We start from the raw sequence: 16,731 nt of genomic DNA on the forward strand, positions 1-16,731 counted from the left end.
GCCAGCTCCAGTGTATGGCTGGTGCCCTAGCTGCTGAGCTATAGGTGCCAAGCCAAGCACCATCTTCTTGCCCACACTGACGGCACAGCACAACCCTCCAGGTTTGCTAGAGCCCCAGAAGGTGGGCCCTGGGGTACTGGGTGCATACTGGCTTCTCTCCCAGATGAAGAGTGTCAGAAGCAAGGGCTGGAGTTTGTCCCTGCCTGTCTGCTACACGGGAGGAAAAGGAGGGAAGACCAGAGGGACGGAGAAGGGAGGCTGCGCCCAAGAGAAGCCTTCTGGGAGCCCACATCCAGTGATGATGGGGGTGCCCTGAGTGATGACAGCATGACAGACCTGTACCCACGTAAGCGGGACCAGCCCCATCGCCCTGTCCCCTCCCACCGCGTGTTGTTGACACCTCTGCACAGAACCCTAAGCCGTGTCCTCTGGTCTTTATAGCTGAGCTGTTCACCAGGAAGGACCTGGGAGGGACTGAGAACAGGGATGGCACTGACATTTCAACAGATGAAGAGGACGAGAAGCCTAGGCCCCCATGTGAGAAGAGTGCTGGCACCCACAAGGAGATGGAAGGGGCCCGGAAGCGTCGGAAGGTGAGCCATAACCTCTAGGCTGCTAGCCCAGCAGCAAGGATGGTTTTCAATTTCGTAGAAACAAAAAAATTGAACTTTTTCATGAAGTTCCCAACATGTCCAGTAGAAGCCAAGCCAAGGCTGCTTGGTGGGGTGGTCACGTGTGCTGCCCATTGCTTCCTTGTAGAAGTTGGGCTCCTTGAACTGAGTCAGGAGGACCCTGCCCCCACCTCAAGCTGTGGCTGGCATGCACCCTAGAAGAGGGGACCTGATTGCTGGGCATCACCTCTGCCTTTGCCATTGCGGGTGGGCAGGTGGGCCAGGCACCCTGCTCTTCTACAGTGTGCCCCTCCTGCAGCTGGGAGGGGACCCAGGGTCTTTTCACACTAACGCCAGCTATCTTCTGGCTGGGGGAGCCCTGGGCTTGTAGAGCCCCTCCCATGGGGTTAGAAAGGCTCCAGTAATTGGAAATTTCTGTTCATGCTACAGAAGCAGCCAGGCAACCTGAAAAAGAAGTTCAAGAGTCATCACCGAAAACCTAAGAGCTTTGGCTCTTTTAAACCGTCAGGTTAATAAAAGGTGCTGAGAGCCTCAGCCCCTCCTCCTCGGGTACACGTGTCTTGACCTATGGGGTACCCGTCTCAGGACACTGGCTGTGCCCCATGGTAGGGCTGCTTGGCAGATAGTGGGGTCCTGTCAACCACAGCCCAGAAGCAGCAGAGACTCCGAGGGATGGGCCTTCACAAAAGCCTGAAGAATGACCTTGCCCGCTGCAGCGTCCGAAGGAGAGCCCTGGCCAGCCCAGCGGGGCAGCCCCATAGCATCACACTGTATACGACAAATGCCATTATTTATTTTGATGTGCTTCCAAAATTCAGAACGTTTTCAAACACAACTAAGATATAAAATACAGCATAAAATGAGATTTAAATCTGTTTCCCACATAAAGCAAAAAACTTTTCAAAAATTGTTTTGCCAGACCAATTGGTAGGTCACACTTTCCTCCTCCTGGCAAAGGTGCCCATCCCAGGCGTTGGCCTACTCAGGGCTGGGAAAACAGGCTCCGCACGGGGCGCAGGAGCTGCTGGGGTCAACCTGGTTTCCACCACCCAACCAAACAACACTGGCTACAGGAAAACAGACTCAGCAGTGTGATGTGATGGCCATCACCCTGCATTAACGGGAGGTGGGTGTGGACCAGGAGATGCCCCTGCCAAGTTTGAGACATTGAGTTAGAAGCCACTCTGTGCAGTAAGCATCTGAGTGACAAGGAAAAACAAACTCCTGTGTCCTGAAGCCATTGCTTGATCTTATAAATACTAGGAGACAGAGAAGTGGGCCCTACAGGGGGATTTAGAAACATCTTGAGACAAGTTTGGCTGGGACACAAAGCACATTGAGATGGTGCCCTCAGGGTAGATGGGTCTGGGTACAGGCCAGTAGGGATCCCAGCAGCACTGGTGGGCAGAAGTGACTTCACCTCTGTCCTACACAGCCAGTGGGTGAGCCATGTGAGAACCTGGAGCCTGGTTGGGATAACCACAGCCAGCCTGTCTCCAGATGGACATAGGGACCACAGAGAGATTCTGACTGCCCTAGTGGCATTCATGGTGCAGATGAGCAGGGAACAACAAGCAATTAAACCCCCCAAAAAAGAGGAACACAGTATAAGGCAATGTTAGAAAACTTTAAATACAGGATCAAGATCAAATCAGTAAGGCATCACAAATTGTGAAAAGTAATTTTGGCTGCATTCAGCATAGCAAATGGACACGGTCTGAGCAGGCAATAACCTTGTGAGTGTGGAGCTGCCCCCAGGGCAAGTGTGGCTAGGGACAGGCCCCAGATGTCAGTGTGAGGTTAACACGGCTCCAGTGTGGAGGGGCCCAGCCAGGTTGTGCTGCCCTGGGCAGGTCCTGTCCTCCTGCATGGCCTCCCCACTACTGGGCTCCAGGTGGCCAGCAGCAGCTGCCCTGAGGAGTTCTCACCCCTCATCCCTGCCTCAAAGCACTAAAGCATCCAGGGTGTTGCCAGGCTAGGACTTGGCGATCAGAGCTGGTTTTCCAATTGATGACTATCCAGAAACTGCAGCTCCCGTGGCCCTCTACTGCTGCCTTGCTCTGGGACTGTGACTCCCCAAATACTGTCACTGTTTCTATACAGGTGTTTAAATGTGTGTGGTACTTGGCTGAACCATCCAAAATAATTTAGTAGTTTGAGCTAAAAATGTAAACTTAAAAAGAGGGAGACTGATTTGAATGATACACAAATGTGTCTGCTCACAGTATAGCTTGAAGGCCTCCTCCCCCACCAAAAAACCCCTCAAAAAGAGGACTGAGAGGCCACAACCAGCCAAGCTGTTCACTCCAAAAGTCTGGGGGAGGGGACCAGCTGGCCAACACAAAGCAGCCTGATACCAGACTGCAGCGGAAGGGATTTAGGATCTATTTCCAGGTGTCTCTGCAAATAAAGTTCTCAAAACATCTTTGCCTTTACCAAGGAAGGGGAGGGAAGAGGATACATAAATGCTGGCAGTTTTGTTGAATCCACCCTGAACCAGTCCTCGATGGCCATAGGTCTTAGCCAGACAGGGCAGGGACTTGTTACTGTTACCACTCTTTCTTTTTCTCATCCATGGAGACACCCCCAGGGCCCAGGGCCACCACTAGGAGCAAGCCCCCGATCACCGACATGGTCTGGAAGAAGTCGTACTTTAGGAAGTCATGCATAGGCTTATAGACTGGAATGGTCCAGAAGGCGTTGAAATACACGTTGATGGCAAACAGCCAGACGACAAGAGTCAAAGCAGCCAACTTGGTTTTAAAACCAATGGCCACTAAAATCATCAGAGCTGTGCCCACGATGTTCTGGACAATCTGCAATGGGTTGAAAGATATGAAACTCAAAATAAATGTGAGGGAAAAAGAGATACTTGAGATTCTTTTGCCTCAGCCTCCCAAGTAGCTGGGACTACAAGCGCCCACCACAACGCCCAGCCATTTTTTGGTTTTAGTTGTCATTGCTGTTTTGGCAGGCCAGGGCTGGATTCGAACCCGCCAGCTCTGGCACTGAGCCCCAACTGCCTCTTATCACTAAAGTATCTGCACCAGGTTGATGCAGCTGCTGCTAAGAGATGGCAGGTGGAGACAGGAGCAGGCAGGGCAGGCGGTAGGCAAAGCAACCTCTCCAAAGCGTGAAGAGTGTGGGAAGAGTCGAAGAAAGTCTCTATCTGTTATAAGCCACTTGACCTCAACAAATCTCTAATCTACAGCCAAATTCCCAGGTGCCTCTTGCTCCACCAGGCCATTCTCACCAGAAATGCCTCCCCTCTCCTCATGGCACCAGGAGTCCTTGCTGTTTTGCCTGACCAGGGCTCTCAGTCAGCTCCTGGAGGACTCTGTGCCCCGACACGTGGCACATGGGAAGCACTGGACAAAGGTGGGAATAGCAAGGAAAGAAACACAAGACACTACACGGACGGCCTCAGCAACAGTGGGAGGACCAGAGCAGGGGACACAGGACCCCAGGGGTCAGGGAGGGTCCAGGCTTAATTTGCTAGAAAGGCAGCTTCTTGGCACACAACAGAGATGACAGTCTTTGGATCAGAGGAACTTGCTCCCTCTTAACAGTTCCCCAGGCTACATTAGCGCACAGCCAAGGCACAATGGCAGGATGGGGAGGCAGCTGGTACTCACAGAGAAGAGGCTGGCGTCGAAATGCAGCAGTGTCATGAACATCAGGACGAGCAGGACCCTGCCTCCCAGCTGCATGTACTGCTTCGGGGAGCTCTCTCGCATGGTAGGGACTCCCGCGAACATGCTCTTCCCTTCAGAACGGGACTCTGCCAGGAGCAGCAACAAGCCGCCTCCCAGGGCCAGGTTCCTGAGGAACGGAAATGGCAGCCAGAGCTCAGCAGGCATCTGTCCATCAAAGCAGATCCAGGGAGATCCAGGTCCCCCCTTCCCTTTCTCCAGACTAGCCCTCTGCTGACAGGCATATCAGTACAGGGGCCTGGCACTGGCATTAAACAGATGTAAAACCTTTTTTATTTTGAGACAGAGTCTCACTATGTCGCCCTCAGAAGAATGCTATGGTGTCACAGCTCACAGCAACCTCAAACTCCTGGGCTTAACCGATTCTCTTGCCTCAGCCTCCCAAGTAGCTGGGACTACAGGCACCCGCCACAACATCCGGCTATTTTTTGTTGCAGTTGTCATTGTTTAGCAGGCCCAGGCCAGGTTCGAACCCACCACCTTTGGTGTATGTGGCAGGCGCCGAACCATTGATGTAAAATCTTACACAGCCCAAGAAACAGAGGCGTCTTTACAACTAACAGCAGTGGCATACACGCAGGACCAAGCCCTCTCACGGCTTCACTGCTGGGCCAGTGGGGTCCCCATAAGCAGGTCACTGCTTCACTCCCACTACTATTCTAGGGGCTCCGGACGGGGCACTGTGCTGCCCACAACAGAACCTGAGCCTCAGAGGCTCAGCTTAAACCTGAGGAAGCTGACTCCAACTGACAGCTACAAAGCTTTGGGATGCAGACTCAGGATTCCTTAACTGAAGTGCCTGGGACCAAGCATTTCAGAATTGTTTGGATTTTAGAATATTCATGTCACATTATTTACCAGCTGAGCACCCCAGATCTGAACACCCAAACCGTGAAACGCTTCAACAAGCACTTCCTCTGAGTGACACGCTGGCAGTCAAAAATCTTCAGATTTTAGAGCATTTCAGATTCTGGGGTTTCAGATTTGGGATGTCACCCTGCACAAGAAGAAAACACTAAAATAACCAGCCAGAGCACACATACCTCATCAGAAACTTCAAGTCCCATAAAATGCTGTAGGCGATCGTCTGTGGGGGATGAAGAAGAGATATGAGTCTCAGCATTTTCTTGTTTTTAGCCTAATCACAAGTTTATTGAAATAATCGGTTAATATAACAAATTGCGCAGGACTTGACATAGTAATTACACAGTAACAACTTCTATTATCGAGTCACCAAGAGCCCGGCACAATATTGTAGTATGCTTAAGTTCTCAGGCCAGCATATGAGTCTGTATTTACTCCTGAGTAAAGTAAGAATTCCAACTTCCATAGAATAGTGCTAGATGGTGAGACAGGAGGTTGACCCCTCTACCTCTAAATTTAGGGAATTATCTTAGTGTCTACCTATTGTGTTAGAAAGTCATGCTTCATCTGCTTACAGAAACCATGGTACAGCCTGGGTGTGCACAAACCATAGACATAAGGATGTTAAGGAAAATTAATTGCTGAAGTTACCACCAGAGGTTCCAGACAATGTAAATCCCCGGTAATCATTTTTGCTGTGACAGACTTCCTAAATACTTTGCTTAAGTCTACTATGTCCCAGGAAATAAGTCTTGGGAGGATGGAATTTCTAAATTCAGGCAGTTTTCTGGATAAAGTATTTGTTACTTTTTATTGATAGAAAATAATCCATTGTGTAGATTTTGTTTACTCATTTTGATTATTGCTCATCAGTTGATTTGGGTTGTTTCCACATTTTGACTTTTATGAATAACACTTCCTGGAAGAGTCTCAGCATTTTCAAATCCACAAAGTTAGTAACAGCATTAGGCAGGTTTTCCAGTATGAGAGGGAATATAAAACATAAAAAAACCATTTTAGGACCCTGAGGCTCCAAGTTCAGATATTTGGTTCAGTATTTCTCAGAGTGTGGTGACAGGCCCTTGGTCTTTTTTTTTTTGGTAGAGACAGCATCTCACTTTACTGCCCTTGGTAGAGTACTATGGGTCACAGCAACCTCAAACTCCTGGGCTTAGGTGATTCTCTTGCCTCAGCCTCCCGAGTAGCTGGGACTACAGGTGCCCGCCACAATGCCCAGCTATTTTTTTGTTGCAGTTTGGCTGGGGCTGGGTTTGAACCCACCACCCTTGGTATATGGGGCTGGTGCCCTACCCACTGAGCCTCAGGCACCGTCTGCCCTTGGTCCTTTTTAACAAGCACTTGTCTGTTTAGTCATCAGAGTTGGGCCCATGATGTTCCAGAGAACCAGGTGACTGTGACACTGGCATGGACTAAAACACCCTGTTTTCAGCATTCCTTCTGAGTGGTCAGGTTTGCACTTCATGAAGTGATAGTGCCCTGGCTGCAGCTCGTGATGTCCCTTGTCACAGGAATCTCAGGAATGTGGCAAAAGATGGGCCAGTATCCAGAGATACCACTTGCAAGGGGACCATCCTCTATGGCCCTGCATGGCTGTCTGGTTCTCTTGAGCTTGCTATGAGCAAAATCCAACGATTTCCCCAGAAGAGAAAAGGAGTTACAGGCAGTCAGACACCCACAGGGCCAAGGGTGAATGATGCTGACCCCTCAAAAATGGCTCTCCAGGAGCTCTGCTCCACCAGAGCAAATGAAAGTTAATTCCCTGCTGTGCACCACCCCTCCCTGCAGTGCTGAGATCCCAACACGAGACCCTCCTGTACCCCATGTACCTGCAGAGCTATGATTCCAAAAAGCCCGAAGCAGGCGTACTGCACAAAGTTCCTGCTCAACACCAGGACACAGCCAGCTGGAGAGGAGAAGAGCTAGGGTTAGGAGGACAGCAGCCGGGTCCTGGGCAAGGAGACACTATCATGGCACACTGCCACCTCAACTGGCCCTCTAGTCTAGCTGTAGCCAAACCACCTACCCAAGTGAAAAGCAACTTCTGGGAGAAGTAACAATAGGTAAGAACATGTGATGAGTTAACTGGACTTCACTAATCAAACCACGAGTCTGGAAGGCAGCTCCCTTGCAATTGACTGCCCTACTGCGGGGAGCTCCAGAACAGGCAAGTCCCTTTCTCACCCCATGAGGCACAAGGGAGGGCAGAAAAGGCCCTGAGGAGCTTCCATCTGGCCAAGTGCCGTCCGTCCTCCATTTACCTACATCCTGCCAGCGGTTCTAGACACTGCCTCCACCAGCCTTAGCTTCTCTTAGGCCCTCCCCAACAACCCAGCCTCTCTGTGCCCTGCTCTGGGGCTTGGGCAGGTGCTACTTCATAAGCCCTAAAAGCAATGAGCCCAGGATTGCAGCAGGCAGAGCGTCCACATGAATGCTCGAGAACTGAACCCCTGGCCCGGCATGCCAAGCTGGAGGTGAGGGAGAGCCTCCTGTTCACACGCACTCAGCTGTCCGAGCAGGTTGAGGAACACGAAGGAAGAGGCCAGCAGGTAGCCGCAGCTCCAGGTGGTGTCGATGTAGTCGCGCTGCTCGCTCCACTGGAACCACATGCGGATGCCGTCCTCCAGGAAGGTGCTGATCAGGCAGAGGCGCGCCACGTGCGGCAGGTACTGCTTCGTGACTCGGAGGAACTGCAGAGCCACAGAAACTAGGGGTGAGGGCGCTGTGGCGGGGGGCACAGACCCAGTCAGGCACCACATCTAGCCAGGCACGTATGGAGACAGGGCACTAAGGAGGGAAAGTGCTGCAGAAGGGAGGGCTCTCGTCAGACCCAGGGCGGCCCCCAAGCACCACCCTGTAAGTCTGCACACATGAGACAACCCAAGCATTGGTCCCAGCGATGACCAACCCGGCACCAGGCCCGCAGGGCATGGGCCCCCTTTCACTGTGACCTGCTTCAATGCTGCAGAAGGCAGGCAGGCCTGGGTGGCAGCTATAGTCACCAGGCGTGGAACTGCCACAAGGCACAAAGCTGCTCTTCTCAAGAAAAGCAGAAACAAGTTCAATCACAGAATGACTTCTGAAAAGGCCCCTAGAGGTCATCTGGTCCAGTTTCTCCACCTCAGTACTGGTGGCTCTGGGCTGGCCTTCTGTGTGTGGCTGTCCCAGGCACTGCAGGTGTGGAGCCACATGCCTGGCCTCTGCCCACTCTGGCTTTGGTGGCAGCCCCTGTTGTGGCACCACAATGCCACCCACCATTGCCACACATCCCCACTGCTATAGCACAATCCCTGTGCTACAAAGGGGCAAACTAAGCCTGGGAGGAAGGGATCCCCAGGCTGCTCTGATGGCGTAATGCTGTGACTCGACCCTAGCCTGTTGGTCACTCATGGGGAAGGGCGAGGTCTGGAATTCTAGGCTTCCCAATGCCACCCCAAACCCTCCAGACAGAACTAGGTTCAGGGGCCTGGAGGGCCTCAAGGTTGGGCAAACAGTAAGCTTGCACTTGCATAGTTATCCAAAGTCTCCAGTGTAGCAGGGAAAAGCTCCAGGCTCTGAAGAACACAGTACAGTCACAACTAAAGCTGGCATGTCCCAGCCTGGACATGCCTCAGTCCCCAGGATGTGTGACAATTTTAAGATATGGAACTGGAGGTGCACATGGTGGTGGTGGGCGCCTGTGATCCTAGCTACTTGGGAGGCTGAGGTGGGAGGATGGCTTGACCCCAGCCTGCACAATAGGGTTGAAACGCCATCTCTAAAAATAAACATAAGGCTCAGTGCCTGTAGCTCAAGCAGCTAAGGCGCCAGCCGCATATACCAGAGTTGGCGGGTTTGAATCTAGCCCGGACCTGGCAAACAACGACAACTAAACCAAAAAATAAAAAAATGGCTAACATTGTGGTGGGCTCCTATAGTCCCAGCTACTTGTGAGGCTGAGGCAAGAGAATTGCCTAAGCCCAAGAGTTGGAGGTTGCTGTGAGCTGTGATACCACAGCCTTCTACTGAGGGTGACAAAGTAAAACTGTCTCAAAAAAAAAAGAAAAACTCGCTGGGTACTGTGTGCCCACCTGTAGTCCCAGGTACTTGGAGGCTGAAGCAGGAGGATTGCTTGAGCCTGGGAATCTGAGGTTGCAGTGAGCTCCCATGATGAATAACTGTTTCAACAGCAAAAATGTGTGTAAAGTAATTCTCAAAGGTCAAAGGGACAAATACATTTATGACTTCCTTCTCTCCCTTCCATGTGGTGTCATTTATGATGGCCAGATTAGGAGACCAACATGCACTGCTGAATGCCAGGTACAAATGTCATGCAGGTTCACCTCGTGCCCTTCTCTCTCATCACCACTCACAATCGGCACAAAGTGGAAGAAATCCTGCAATAACGTGGCAGGTCCTCAGGAGAAAGATCAGGGACCCACCCACCAGAGTGACGTGTCAAGAGGGCAGGTCTAAAGGGCACACTTGAGTCTGACCCCACCATGGGACAGGTGTGCCAGTGTTGGCCACATAGGCCCTCACAGTGCCAACTGACCTACCTGGGGGGTAAGTGACAGTGTCCAGAACAGCGTGCCTCCCTGTTTAGCACTTGGTGACTCAGAGTCCCAGATGCTGCTGGAGCACCTGTCTCAGCTATCAGGCACCTGGTGGGAGGTTCAGATCCCCTTCAGCCTGTCAGTGGGGCCCTGGACCAGTCACTTAAGCTCCCAGAGGGCAGGGAACAGAGTTCACAAAGCCCAGTGGCCATTCTTCTCACAGCCACTGAGCCTACTCCCCACAGAGCCTACTCAGTGCCTGGCCCTTACTGAAGAGATGGCAGAAATTGCAGAGACAGACACCCCGAGAATCAACCCAGCAGGTCTGGAGAAGGAAGCAGAGGCTGAGTTCTGAGGCCTCTCCCCCCCCATACCAACCAGTGAGGGCAACGCGGGGCTATGCACAGGCCATGTTACTTCTGTGGGGTCTCTGCTGTCCTCCATAGAGTGAAGACAGCTGGATGCTAAGATCTGTTCCAACTTTAATAGTATAAACTCAGCAGAGAAGGAGAAAAGGAGAAAGACCTTTTTGTAAAAAAGAGGTCCATGTGGTGGTGCCTGTGGCTCAAAGGAGCAGGGTGCCAGCCTCAAAGGCCGGAGGTGGCAGGTTCAAGCCCAGCCCTGGCCAAAAACTGCAAATAAATAAATAAATGAAATAAAATAAAAAAGAAGAGGTCCAAATACTTCCATGTGAATTTGAGAGGCCAGGTGGAGAACAGACAAGACGTGAGTGTGTATAGTGTGAGCACGTTGTGCCATGCCAGGAGGCAGGAGACAGCAGACACCACGCACCTCACACCTGCCCGGGCTCTGTCTTAAGGCCCGGATGCTTTCACAAGGAGGAAGAGAGGAGAGACCACCACCTCTGCTCCCAATTCAGCAAGGCTCTAATGTGGTGACCTTCACATCAGGGCCCCCTGAGGAGCCTGGCAATAACACAGGCCTTCACCTCCTCTAAGTCTGGGAAAAAGCATAAAAGCAACCCCAGAAGGAAGAGCTCAGCAAGAGGCCAACAGCTCTCTTTAGGAGACTGGAGTGGAGAGGACTCCAAAGGGGACGGGATGAACCCTGAAGGCAACAGAGAGAGAAATTGCAGCCCAGACACCCGAGGTGTTCTGACTTGCTCCCAGAAGCAGGCTGTCAGCCACTCGCTGAACCCAAGACGCGCAAACAAGCCCCAGCCCATGGGCTGTGGCCTAACCTTCCCTCAGAACCCAACTGCCAACCACGAAGCTAAAGTAGTGTCTAAAATCTTCCTTGATGAGGCGGCTATTCTTAATTTGAGTGTCTGGGTCAAAAAGATTAAAGAGCAAAAATAGAACAAGGTGGGATAGGAAGGCAATTCATACCTCCCTCCCTGCCCTGGCAGGCATGGCCAGGAGATTAGGGCAGCTCTTTGCTTTGGGAGAGAAAGTACAAAGATACTGCTCCACTCAGCATACAGCATCCTAGGCCACTTTGGTTTCAAAGAGAGGCCAACAAGGTTCAGGCAGAAGGCTGACCATTTAGTCCTTTAAATCAGCCACCGCCTGAGGGCAGTCTGTTGGAATGAATTTGAAAAGAAAAGCCCCGAAAGGACATGCCCTCACCCAAAGTTAACCTGTCTTCAATACGCATGTGGGTCACAACTGTGCAGACTTGGCCACTGGAGCCACATCATGTTGCCCTAGAAAGCATCTCCTCAGCATGGCAGGGACAATCTCACGACTTAGGCAGTGCAGGCAGCACCAAGAATCCGTAGCACACTGGCCACTGCTGCCTGCTGCCCAGGTAAACACTGCAAGTACTAAAACCTGTGACTGTCCCCTCATCAGAAAACCAAGGTGGGGGGGGGCCGAGGTGGACACTGACCTGGACAACCTGTGGGAAGAGATGACACAGGTAGATCACCTCTAAGACGTCTCATCGGGACTCTCTGAGAACCCAGTGGGTTGTGGTTCAGAAACAGATGACCTCCACATGGAGAAACGTGGAAAGCTGAGATTTACCTAAAAGGGCTATTATTTTAGAGTCTTACAGGGGATTTTTGAAGGCTAATTATACCCAGGCTGAGAGATGACTCTGGGCATCCATTCCCATACCACACAGAAAACCTACTTTCTCTTCACATTCAGGACAAGAAGGAATTGAGCAAAGCAGCCTGCAATTGTTGATAAATGAGAACTGTGAGAAAAAGGGAGGTCAGATTTCCTTGCTCACCAAGGACCAGGACTTCCCTTGTCAAGGGCCAACTGAAGTCCACAAACCCCAGGGATGAGGACTTGTAGCCAAGGGACTCCCTTACACCAGCTGAGTCAGGGCCGCCATGAGAGTGTGGTGACTCACTGAGACTCTAGAACTTCCAGTAAGTCCCCTTCTAGGTGCTGCACCCGGAGGTACAGGTGTCACCTGTCATTGGCCCTATGCTGGAAAAGATAGCCTAGCTTTACAAATAACCTACATGTGATAAAAAGCCCAACCCTAGGAAAGGCCGCACAAAGGATGGCTGTGCCCCATCTTCTGGGAGCAGCCTCACTGACCACACTCTACTCTCCCCAACTTCTCCACCTCAAACCCCAAAAGAGAGGGGCAGTTTTCGGCGGGGCTGGGTTTGAACCCACCATCTTCAGCATATGGGGCCGGCACCCTACTCCTTTGAGCCACAGGCGCCCCCTAGGGGGCAGTTGTTTTTTAACCTCCCATAAGATCAGCAAGTGCGATCAGCACCTGCGGGGAAGGTGAATCAGTACCTCCTGGTCTTCTCTCCACACTCCTTTGTGGTGGGAACAGGAAGTCTTTTGTAGGGTACCACAAAGCCCATCAGACCACCACCCGCATGATGAAGGACACTCACCAAGAGCCTCCCAGCACCCGTGTACCACACGTGGGGGTGCAGGTGTCCTCATCAGGACCACCCACAATACCCAATTTCAACCAAGGCCAGCTCCCAGGACTAGCTGTGCCACCCTGGAGTCAGGCTGCAGCTTTTCTGTCACCCTGGTGATGAGCCATCAGACAGAACCCATTAAATGTAATATTCTCATTTACGTGTGTAAATGTGCTTAGAAGGTACATTTTGCAGAATCAAATGTGCAGGGAGTAGCAGTTGCCTGCGTGGACATTGTTTTGGATTGCTGAGTTTATTAGAGTTTCTGGTCCCTTCCCACTGCTTCCCAGAGCCCAGCTCCTGCATAGAGCACGTCTCAGCAGTTTCTTCAGAGCCTGGCTTCCTGGGAGCAAGAGGACACTATCCATGGCTGCCAGGGCAGAGAGCCTGATGCCAGAGGCAGAGACACAGCAAGGCAGCTGGGGAGAGCCTGCCAGCAGAAACCAACCAGACTGCTCTACCCATGGGTCAGCCTCTGCAGACCAGAAGGTGGTGAGGAGCTCAGCCTTTGGGGTAACCAGGCAAGGACTAACTCCAGCCCTACCACCAGCCAGTGTAGACCATGGCAACCCTCCCTTTGCCCATCAGAAGACAGGGACACTACGGCTGACTTCCTGAAGTCAAAAGGGTCACATAGGTCACCCTTGCATATCCCAGGTGCATCAAGAACATGGCCCAGCTAAAGGTTCAGTATTATGGTCATAATTATCAGAGAACACTTGGGAGTGGCAGATAAAGCTTTTTAGAGGTCTCTCTCAGCAGCCCAGACTTTCAGGTCAAATTATGACACTTCATTTTTGCTTTTGTTTTCTGAAGACAAAATTAGAACAAATGGATATGTCACATTATCTGATCAGTGACTTCCATGATTATTTTCATTGTCTTCAAATTAGATCTTTTTCATGTAACAGCCCAGACTCTCCCTCCGTTACTGGAAGCTTTATTTTTAAATACAATGTGCATAAAAGTAAAAAAGAACAACAGCACCACCCCCAACATGGTCAGACTTTGTCCACAGGAAGCCATATTTGCTTTGCATACTCTGCTTCACACCTGTTACCTGCCTATGGCAGAAGAGGGTCCTGATTTGGGTTGTGACTGCATGAGAGTCACTGCCCACAAAGAGGTACAGAGGCTCCTGCTGACATACTCTGCACCCCTGAGGCAGACTCTAACCAGGTGGGGGGCCTGTGCTCTGACAGAGTGGCCTTGACCCACTCTTGTGTTTGCTTCCACCACACTGCAGATTCTCCCCTCGATCTGTGCCCAGAGAGGAACACCAGGCACTGGAAGCTGCTATGCAGAGCCTCGCTTTCCCTCAGCAACCTAGTCAAGGTCAGCCCGTGTCCCCCACATGGGCCCACTTCTTTTGTCAAAAACATAACGAAACATGTAGAGGAGAAGAAGAAGAAAGGATTCCGTGAGGAGATTCAGAACTTTTTTCAGCAGGAGAGTCTATCATCTGAGAGCTGGCAGTAGCTTGACTGGAGACATTTTATCTAGATTTGGTTATGAAATTCACTTGCAAAACCATGCTTTTGCAGACTGAAGAGTGAGTGTTCGTAGCTCTCGTACTTCCCCTGGCTAAAGGAGGCATCTTCTGAGGGAGTTGTTACTTGGGGAAATAAAATCGGGTCACTAAAAATTATGTCAATGAAAACTGACAAACAAAAAAGGCCTACTTGATTCCAGAGAGCTTTTCATAGGGATTGTGTACGTGAGGAATACAGTTTTAAAAGTGTGCCTTTGAACACAAAATCATGACCTTAGGAAAAAACTGCTTCTTCAACTTGATGTACTTTTTACCCTGAAATTGATTTAAAATAGCAGCTCACAGGGAAAGTGCAGTAAGAACCCAATGACGACAACACACTAGAAAGATTATCACCCTTCAAGAGGGGCAACAGAAAAGCTCATTGACCAATCAGAAAATGCTCTCTTATTTTTTTAGAAACACACAGTCACAAGCCTTCCACTACACTAAGTCTAGGCCTCAGAGTTTGCTGACTCAGTACCACCCCCAGAAAAATTAAAAATTCAACCGTCACTACTTTAAACTCTGGCAAAACCACAGACACATTAAGTAAACTAAAACAAGGAAAGAATGGCAAGTCGGCCAGATGAGGATCTGCCTGCGGGGACAGGCTGTTAATTTGTAGACTTAACGGGATACTTTGGGAAGTAAAAGGCATACACCTAAATAACCACCATGGCCTTCTTTCTGCCAAGCTTAATCAAAAAAGAGAGGAAAGCTCTGTCCTCTCACCATTCCAGATTTCTTCCTGCCCACCTTGTCTCCGAATGCTTTCAACAGTTACTCAACAGCCTGTTCAGGGCTTCCCTGTTGCTCAGAATGCCACCTGTACACTTCAGGGAGGAAAAGAACCGGGAGATAGGCTTCCCCTCCTCCCAGGCCAGTGTACAGACACCCTTTACATTCGGCCCCAGGGCAGAGTCCAAACCGGGAAGAAAAGATGCAGAAAGGGTCAAGGGCCCCCACGAGTCCTACACATCTGGGGAACAGAAAAAAAAAACACAGAGCCGTGGCTTCCTGTAATTGGGATATAGTTCACGGCGCCCCCTTTCCTCCGGGAGGACCCCCCGGCCGCCAGTCCGACCACGCGCCCCTGCCCGCCCCCTCAGGCCGCCCAAACCCAACAGTTCACACGTAGACTCGTCCCGAACACCGCCCCGGGCTCGGGAGGCCGGGAGGAGACCACTCCCAGCTCCCACCTTCCAGGACCGCCCGGGCCAGGCTGGGCAAGAAGGGGTCCGAGAACATGCTCGCCGAGGAGGGGAGGCAGGGCTGGGGCTGTGGCCGGGCCGGGCGGCGAGCCTCGAGAGCGGAGGCCTCCCCTGGGACAGCAGAGAGCTCGGGTCGCGCTGCGGGCCGGAGCCCTACCGCGGGCTTCCAGGGTGGTCCCCGCCGGTCCGGCGGCCTGGCCCGGGAGGGCTGGGCCTCAGGGCCAATCGGGCCGGGGCAGGGGCCCGGGGACGGGGGCCAGAGGGCCGCACCTGATCGGCGAAGTCCTCGGCCGTGCCCATCAGGTCGTTCTGGCCCATGGCGGCGGCAGCGGGAGGCTGAGCTCGGCTCGCTCGCTCGCTCGGCGCTCAGCCCGTAGGCGCCCGGCCCGCTGCGGCCTCCACAGGAAGTGCCAGCGGCCGGCCTCGCTCCGCTTCGGCGGCGGCTCCGGCGGGTGCCACGTAGGCCAAGCCTTAAAGGGGCCGCACGCCTCCGGGCCCGCCCCGGCCCCTCTTAAAGGGACCGCTCGCCTCCAGCAGCCGCGCTCGAGGCCCCGCCCCGCCCCGCCCAGCTATCTCGAGGCTCCGCCCCGCCACGATCCAGTCCCAGCGGCAAGTCCCCATTAGACCGCGCGCGGTCCCTTTAAGGCGGCGGGGCCTGAGTGGGGGCGGAGGGATGCGTGGGTGCCGCGGCCACACCGTTCGGGGCCCGAGTGTGCGCGGGCGCGGCGGCCACGCGCGAGTAGGACATCGTGCGGGGGAAGGGTGGGTGCGCGGCAGGTGCGGCTTCCACTGAACATGTTCAGGTAGGGGTCCGCCCGCAGGCTTGGGCTCGCGGCGCTCACCGGCAGCACCCAGTGCGCCGGGGCGCGGGGGGGCGGTGTTGAGTCAGTGTCAGACCCAGCGATCATGGAAAAGTATGAGGTGCGCCCCTCGGGGAGGGCTAACGGTCACGACCCCGGGCCGGCAGTGGGGCCCGGGCCGGCGGCTGCCTTCAGCTTGCAGGTTAACCCCGAGCCTCGAAAGGTGCCCTCCTGGGTCCCCTTCGCTTCCCTGGGTCTCAGTTTCCCCTCTCTGAGACAAGCAGACTCTGCATGCCTGGCCGGGTGCCGGAAGGTGTTGGACCGCTCCTGGACCTGGAAAATTAACAAAATCAGAAGAAAAGCTTGCAGAAAGAAATGAGTGGATGTTTTATTAAATGCTTCATACTTAGTATGTTAGCATTATTAAATGTTAGGTTCGTATTTGTAAAAATTGTATTAAGTTGGAAACAACTTGTAGGTTAAATTTTCCTCACTTTGGGAGAATTTGTGTGAGAGGAGCCCGGCCACAGGCAGTAAGTTACTTTTTTTTTTTTTTTT

General features: G+C 52.4%; 3 protein-coding genes across 3 annotated transcripts in view; 2 read left to right on the forward strand and 1 right to left on the reverse strand.

The window, feature by feature from the left end:
* The window catches only part of SURF2 (surfeit 2), a 4,614-nt gene extending 3,432 nt beyond the window's left edge, over nucleotides 1-1,182 (forward strand). The window contains exons 4-6 of the mRNA XM_012808230.2: nucleotides 164-346; nucleotides 442-593; nucleotides 1,062-1,182. Of these exons, the coding sequence (XP_012663684.1) occupies nucleotides 164-346; nucleotides 442-593; nucleotides 1,062-1,145 (419 nt within the window). The 3' untranslated portion in view covers nucleotides 1,146-1,182. The remainder of the gene's footprint in view (nucleotides 1-163; nucleotides 347-441; nucleotides 594-1,061) is intronic.
* Nucleotides 1,183-1,405: 223 nt separating this feature from the next.
* On the reverse strand, nucleotides 1,406-15,886 carry SURF4 (surfeit 4). Its single transcript, XM_003794853.3, has 6 exons — nucleotides 15,644-15,886; nucleotides 7,731-7,917; nucleotides 7,057-7,133; nucleotides 5,389-5,432; nucleotides 4,268-4,454; nucleotides 1,406-3,448 (listed from the first exon to the last, which is right to left on the reverse strand). Exons 1-6 carry the CDS (start codon nucleotides 15,689-15,691, stop codon nucleotides 3,182-3,184), a joined length of 810 nt encoding a protein of 269 aa, XP_003794901.1. The 5' UTR covers nucleotides 15,692-15,886; the 3' UTR covers nucleotides 1,406-3,181.
* Nucleotides 15,887-16,267: 381 nt separating this feature from the next.
* STKLD1 (serine/threonine kinase like domain containing 1) overlaps nucleotides 16,268-16,731 on the forward strand; it is a 28,817-nt gene continuing 28,353 nt past the window's right edge. The window contains exon 1 of the mRNA XM_012808222.2: nucleotides 16,268-16,294. Coding sequence (XP_012663676.1) covers nucleotides 16,280-16,294 — 15 coding nt within the window. The 5' untranslated portion in view covers nucleotides 16,268-16,279. The remainder of the gene's footprint in view (nucleotides 16,295-16,731) is intronic.

This window comes from Otolemur garnettii, unplaced genomic scaffold (genome assembly GCF_000181295.1).
Source record: "Otolemur garnettii isolate 467f Iridium unplaced genomic scaffold, OtoGar3 scaffold00087, whole genome shotgun sequence".
Classification (NCBI taxonomy): Eukaryota; Metazoa; Chordata; class Mammalia; order Primates; family Galagidae; genus Otolemur; species Otolemur garnettii.